Source organism: Danio aesculapii, chromosome 23 (assembly GCF_903798145.1).
Source record: "Danio aesculapii chromosome 23, fDanAes4.1, whole genome shotgun sequence".
Taxonomy (NCBI): domain Eukaryota; kingdom Metazoa; phylum Chordata; class Actinopteri; order Cypriniformes; family Danionidae; genus Danio; species Danio aesculapii.
In genome coordinates this window covers 36,272,799-36,280,532 of record NC_079457.1, presented here as the reverse complement: position 1 = coordinate 36,280,532, position 7,734 = coordinate 36,272,799, and the positions used below count along the sequence as shown (strand labels likewise).

Below are 7,734 nucleotides of genomic sequence, written 5' to 3'. Positions count from 1 at the left end.
TAACCACAATAATTATTTATATTATTTAATAAATTTCCTATAAATTTTATTGTATTAACGTCTACCCTTACCCCAACCCTAAACCCAACCGTCACAGTAATGTAAAAACAGATCTGGATTGGGCGTCTTCTCTGTTAGTAGAGCTGACTGACCACAATAATTATTTATATTATTTATTAAATTTCCCATTAATTCTATTGTATTAACGTCAACCCTTAACCCAACCGTCACAGTAATATAAAGATCTGGATCTGGAGTCTTCTCTATTAGTATAGCTGATTTCTCATGTGGATGAACGATAACAGCCTTTTGAGCTTACCAGTAGGCGCAGAAGGCCCCTACTGGTCCATATGTATCAGCTAATAACCACTGATATTGCCCAATTAATCGAGTGATAACATTCAAAGTGGGTGATCAGTATGCATCCAATGGGATTCTTGCAATAGTCAATGGCCATGGTGAACTTTCACAAACTGGTTGTGTTCTTTTACAATGGTAACATGCCAGCCTATGTAACAAAAGAGTCTAAACATAAGGTGCATCTATGATGACATCTCAGTCAGTAATTTACTCATTTACCCTTTGCTAAAAAATAGAACCAGCTTTCAACCTGCTCCATATTACTTTTCCTTTGAAAGTCAGGTTTTACACACGATTATTGAGCATGTACGTTTAAATATTATTAATTTAAAAATCATTTGAATCAGTCTGTCTGTGACATCCCACTGTTTTTACCATTTAAAAACCATCTACATCTGGCATAGCCAAATATTTGAACCATACAAGTGTAACATTTTTCAGTTTCCAGCTTTTTCCAACTGCTTAGCCAAGACTATATGTCCCCCGAGATGTTCATGTTGACCTTTCATTTGACTGACACTTGGTAATGGATGACATTTACTGTCAATTGCACTATAATTCACTTTAAAAGCAATTACTTGAAGTATATTTGATTGTGTGATTCTGTCTGTCCAAAGGCCAGTGCATACATGTGCATTTGTGGTTCAGGGTTATTTCAAAGAACCATTAATCAAAGTTTGCATTAATTCGTTGTGCATACGTTGAAAACAATGTACTAGATAATCAGCCAGTCGAACACTAACTGTCGTTATTTGTGTCTCACATATTGTCTTATCTTCTGTTCCTCTAAAACCATGAATAGTCGCTGCCTTTCAGTCTACCTCCTCCCTCTGATGTTGTGTACAGTACATGTAGTGCAATATTCGTTGTAAAGTTCTCTTTGAAATAATTTGCTGCTTTCTGTAGTGCAGATTTCGTGGCGTCTGCAGAGTGTTTGATATTTATTCTTTGAACTGCTGACAATCTTAAGTTGTGCTTTATGTGGTGGCAAGTGTGCACAGATGTGTTTGATTTGTAGTTTAGTCCCTGCACCTTTCACCTCCATTCCAACTTAGCACTTATCAAAGAGCCTCACCGTTGATAATAAGACTGTATGTATTCGTTTAGTTTTTAATATCAACTTGTGTTTGTTCAAACTATGAATGTGTGGTTTATCAGATTATGTCTCTGAGGTTAAATGAGATTGTTACTCCAGGTATAGTAGGCTCCCCCAAACTACTATCGTCTGTTTTGTCAAAGAAATGTACGTAAATAACTATCGCATTAGTTATTTGGCCTGGTAAATGTTTTACGCTGATTTAAAGCTTTGTATAACTGACACATAAGGCCTTGATAAGATTTTCTTGAATTTGTTGAAGCCATATTACGAGCAGAGATGTGTATGTTGGCCCTATATGCTGGTAAATTTGAGTAATATTTCTGTCATGTTACATATTTGTTTTATGGAAATGTAAACAGCATTCAGCACTCTTGGGAGAGAGAGAGAGAGAGGAGCTGTGTGTGATTTAATGTAAAACTCCATGACTGTATACCTGAGTATTCTGTCTGCATTTGGATGGTAACTAATAATAATCAAACATAGAAATTGGCTTACTGTTTACTCTCCCTCATGTGGTTCTAAACCATTTGGAGACTTTTTTTTCTGTTGAACCAAAATGAAGATATTTTGAAAAATGTTAGAAACTGATAGCTTTTGACATAGTAGAAAAATATACTATAGTAGGCAATGGCTACTTTTTTTCCCACACTCAAATGAAAATAGCCTTGGTTGCTGACAAGGCAATAAATCAAAAATACATTACATTACATTACCCACACTCAAATGACTTGTTCTGCTTGTTCAAACTACTAATTATAATGAAAATTAGTTAAAAAAATTTCCAATTCTAAAGGTTTTTGGGATAACTTAATAGTTTTATGTTCAATATACCTCAATTTTTAAAAACGATTAACTTAACTAATTTGTGTTGTAACAACAGGACGGAACTGTGTGAAACTTCTCTGCATTTTTTTTTCAGTTCAGCATTCTTCAAATTATCTTGTTTTATGTTCATCGGAAAAAAGAAAACCTGCATAGGTCTCAAACTGGATTCCTGGAGGGCCGCAGCTCTGCATAGCTTTGCTCCCATCCTAATCAAACCCAGCTGATCAAACTAATCAAGGTGTTCAAGTCTACTAGAGACTATTAAGCAGGTGTGAGTTGGAGGAGGTTGGAGCTAAACTGTGCAGAGCTGCAGCCCTCCAGGAAATGAGTTTGAGACCTATGCCTTAGAGGTTCATAAGTTGATGGTGAGTCAAATGTGACCTTTCATTTTGGGTGAACTATCCCTTTAAGAACTCATATGTCAGTGCACACAGAGAATCTATTAATTTTAATCTGTGTATTTTGTTTGAGGATTGTAGCTAATAGCGACAGATTTTCCTTCATGCCATTTGTGATAAGGATAAAGAAAGGACAAGTTTGATGTCAACCGGCGCAACCTTTTGTTCAGAATGTAGTTTTGTGACCTGAAAATGTCTTCAGCTTTTAGGTCAGACATCATGTCATTACTCAATCACTTGTGTTGATTCAAACCAAATAGGACTTTTGTTCCTCATCTGAACATGAAGATAATCAAATCTGAATTCTAATCAAATCTTCAGAATTTGTTCCATCTACTCTATCTGTTCATGTTCGCACAAAACCTCTAAATGCTTCAAAACATTTACCAAGAGATCAACGAACAAATCAATGTGGATCAAGTGGTTTAATCCAAGTCTTCAGAAGAGAGACTGATTCAATTTAGGGTTTTAATCCCTTATAAACATTGAACAGTGTACTTGCTTGATTGCATTTGGCTTGTCACGCAATGAATTTTATACAGTACGTCAAGCAAGCATGATTGAGCTTCTGTGACAAAATATGAATATGTTTGATTAACCTTGCTTGGTCCCACTTTATATCACGTGGCCTTAACTGCTGTGTTCTTGCGTTAAAATATAAATAAAATGTACTTACTGTGTTCACAATGTATTTGTTGAGGTGGGATATGGGTCAGGTTAGGATTGCAAGACTTTGATAAAAGGTAAAGAAATCCAGTCCACGATTACTTTTTATATTGAAAATACGTCATTTTGTGTGCTTTTTTTCCACCAAATCAGTGACATCATTTATGAATTTGGAAATTAAAAAGTTAAAATCCTGTAATTTTCCAAGCAATTTAGTAGTTTTGATCAGGACTGACGTTGATTAACAGATTTATGCAAAAAAAAAATCTGACAAAAATTATGTATCTGATGCATTTTTACAGCAGTTTAATTCTGTTTCATCCTAAACATAACATAAGGGTAGTCCGTTTTAGTACATTTAACGTGTATCATTGAGGTTTTTTTTTTTATTTTGTTTTAAATTTAATTTTCTTAAAATGTGTCAAAATAAGATGTCGCCAAAAATCATTCTGCTAGCTGAAACAGGAAAAGTTATACGGCCAAATTAAGACTCAAAATCACCCCAGAGTGGATGAACACGCCCCCAAAAGCACATAAGGGTTAATATATATAGTCACCCATTGTTTTAGGTTATAAAAAAATCATGTGCCTTCAGAAGACTTTGTTCAAACCACTTATTTAATACCCAATTTAATTTTGGATCCCTTTATGGGTGTTTTGGAGCATCAAAGTTTTGTAAGAAAGGACGTTTAATAGAGGAACAAGAATAATTTAGATTGTATGAAAAATATATTTCTCTCTCTTCCAAGGTGAAATGTCTGCATCTGCAACTCTTGCAATGCACGGATGTTTTAAATGTTAGCTTATTTTTTGTACATCATCAGCACCTTTTGTTCTGTAAGTTGACTTAAAGAATGAATACAGAAATGTATGGAAAACTTACACCAATAGTTCAGTGTCTGTTAAGCAGGTTTTTATGAGTGTGCCTAGAAGATTAGATATCACAGAGCTACCTTAGAGTTTGTTTGTTTGTTTTCATAATTGGTAATTCCAATGTTGTTTCCATTCTTCATATGGCTATTCAGTTTTGTGTCTATAGTCTAAACTAACAGTATCAGATCAATCAGATAAATGGAACCAGTCCTGTAAGCCCGGTAATGTTTCAAAGTGTCTCAATTTTTTTTTGTGTAGAATAATATTTTAATGGTGATATGAGTATGTATAAACATCACTGCAACACATGTCTGTTGAACCCTCATCACTCTGTAAAAGATCTATATTAAACAGCATGGTGAACAAAGCCTTCTTCCTACTTTGGATGTATTTCAGTCATTTGATTTAAATCTGGTTTATTAAAAAAAAGATTAAGCTTGACTGTATATTCCAATGGTATCACCAGGATGATTTATTTTTGCAATAATTTCAGTCTTCAGGTTACATTCGTATATAAAGTTTAGAGACACTAACATTTACAGGATAATAATAGAATATTATCAAAGATTAAACATCTAAAAAAAAAACATCGTGAATCAATAAGAAATGAGTTGTATTATAAATTCTGGCCCAGGATCCTTTCTGGCAGAGTACAGCTGTCTTGGCATATACAAGTTAAAAAAATATGAATAAAAAAAAACACAAAGTGTTTGTGCATAGTGGGAGGAATAGACAAGTTAGAAGTGTTGAAGCCTTTCAGAAAGGAAGCTCAGATTCTGTTTTTTAGCCCCCTGCCTCCCAGCTAAAGTAAAATAATCATATAATAATGCTAATATTTCAAGAATGGCGATGGATTATTATTATATAACATGTAATATGACAGTAATTAAACAATGGCACGATGACATGGAAGGACAGAATCAAGAACTAGAAGGCAGAACGATAACGGCCAACAAGTGAAATAGAAAAAGGCCCGTTTGTTTTTTCCCATGTTCTAAATGAATGTGATTGAGGAGGTCTTATCCAATCAGTGATAGGCTAGCCCTGTGCTGAAGGCTCCAGTGGGAAGGCTAGAGATTGTAGGCATTGTGGGAAGGGGGTTTTTGCGTGGTCTCCTGTGTTTAGACCTCAGGCACAGAGTGATCCATTGAGGACTTCAGCAGGCCGCCTGACATCCTGAAACACAAAGATTCATCATTATTATCACTCTAGTGAAAATGTTGGTTTAATAACTAGACAATTATAGGCAATATTTAAGGAAAAAAAGATTATGACTTCATAACATATGATGACAGACAAACAAAGCTTAAAAATCTTCATAGAAGCTTCGAATGTAAATATAAATTCAATATAATTGAAAATGTGAATTAAATATAAAATTTAATTCAGTAAAGTCTTATAATGGCTGCTATGATCATTCTAGTAGTTGTAGAGTTCTGGTAGTACTGTGCTAGTGCATTAATACATATTAAGAAGTCATTTATTCTTACTAAATACAAATGATATCAAATTTATGATCTTGTGTAATGCTTTGTTAAAATGATTTGGGCTACAATATGCTTTAAAATGGATTGTACAGTATTAAATATCAACGTTAGTAATAGGGGAAGACAGAAAATAAAGAAAACTGTCTAAAAAAACCTTTTTAAATAGCTACAGTATATAATATTAATTGGATCATTTAGATCAAATACTATAATATCATTTAGGTATATTTAAAAAAAAAAAACTTGCTTCTTGATCATGTGTTCAAAGATGAATTTAGGCATGATGGTGATGGTCATGGCAGTGGGAGATGTGGTCAAGATGTCCTTAATCTGAGTGTCCTGCGGAAAGAAAACTACATTATTACACTATTCTCAAATTAATTAAATAACATTTTGAGATAGTAAATATTAAAAACACCTTATAAGCAGGCATGATTACATCCACTAATGTTTGACTGAAATCAGTAACATTCACATTTTGATTTACATGTGTATTTATTGAATTACATAAAAAGCATACGAGCAGATATTTAAACAGGAGAACTGAAGTAACACGATAATAATCAATTATATAATTGTCCTTTTTAACAAAAGGAAAGCGGAGAAATGTCAGAGGAGGTTTTAGTAAGCCTTATTTACTAAAAATTCAGTCTCCACAATATGTAAATAAATATTGTAATGCTAGCAAGAAAATCAGTTTAGCTATATTTTGTGTGCAAGTATGCACTCCACACAGAAATGCCAATTGACCCAGCCGAGGCTCAAACCAGCGACCTTCTTGCTGTGAGGTGAAAGTGCTGCCCACTGCACCACCGTGATGCCCCTCAATTATGATATTCCAGAGTTTAAATGTTATTTCCTATTGACCAATTGATTATTTCAGCGATAAACTAAATTTGGTTCAATCCAATTTAAATGGTGCTATATTCGATTGTTTTCAAAATTGAAGCGTTCAATGTGTTTAAATGAAGGCGTTTCAATCCAATTACCCCATCAGTCTAGTTACTAGTGGATTATTTGTCTCATACTGACAGGCCCATACTGAGACCCTCTCACCTTGAGTCCAATAACGTTTTGCCCGTTGATCTCACAGATGTAATGTTCGGTCAGCAGGCCGTTGCGAGCAGCAGAACCGTCCTTCACTAGAGATGTGATGCGCCCAGATTTGAAGATAAAGCCCACATGGCCGGAGCTATCCTTGTGCATGGTGATTGTGCGCTGGAATGGTCTAGAAGACAAAGATACTTTTAAAATGTGCATTGATTGGCATCATCTCATCCTCAATTATTATGCTGATCTGCATATATATATATATATATTTTTTTTTTTCAAAAATCCTTTTTAATGAAATCATGACACTGCTTATGATACAGACAGTAAGGCCGTGAAGTCTTGACTCTGGCTAACGTGAATGTTAGGAGGCTAACCATTTGAATGCTTACTGCTTTTAGCTGCCACCCTGAATGTTTAAATTACTGCGTTAATCTGCCACCATTCCACAGATGCTGATTGAACTTGATGTTCTTTTAACTTAAGAAATGTCCTTATTTCACATTAAAGTAAATTAACTTTATAACAAGTAACCACTAGAGGTCAGCAGAGCTCTACACAATTTTTGTACACCTGTCATGCTGAGCCTGTCCATTACGCGCTTTGAAGACAATATTTAGAATATTTTATCAATGCATTTCTTTGATTATTATTTTTAAGCAATAATTCATCAAAAGTGATATCTTTTGTAACAATGTAAGGTTCATTAGTATTTCAAATAAATGCTGCTCATTTCAGCTTTACACTTAAAACATTTAGTCATGATTTCCTTGAAAAAACTTTAAAGTACAACTGTTTTACAAATGCTCCCTAAGCACACAAAATTTAAACACTGAGTGATGAAGCTTAAAAAGTCAGATTTTCCATTCAAATACATATATATACACAAATCATATCAAATTAAAACATACATCAAATTACTATAGATTTTGTCAACTACATATTATGCTACTATGTTAACTTAGTGAAAAAAAGA

General features: G+C 34.0%; 1 protein-coding gene across 1 annotated transcript in view; it reads right to left on the bottom strand.

Moving 5' to 3' along the window:
- Positions 1 to 4,669: 4,669 nt before the first annotated feature.
- The window catches only part of sdcbp2 (syndecan binding protein (syntenin) 2), a 27,163-nt gene continuing 24,098 nt past the window's right edge, over positions 4,670 to 7,734 (bottom strand). The window contains exons 7-9 of the mRNA XM_056448920.1: positions 6,765 to 6,936; positions 5,956 to 6,047; positions 4,670 to 5,397 (exon numbers count right to left, since the gene is read on the bottom strand). Of these exons, the coding sequence (XP_056304895.1) occupies positions 5,343 to 5,397; positions 5,956 to 6,047; positions 6,765 to 6,936 (319 nt within the window). The 3' untranslated portion in view covers positions 4,670 to 5,342. The remainder of the gene's footprint in view (positions 5,398 to 5,955; positions 6,048 to 6,764; positions 6,937 to 7,734) is intronic.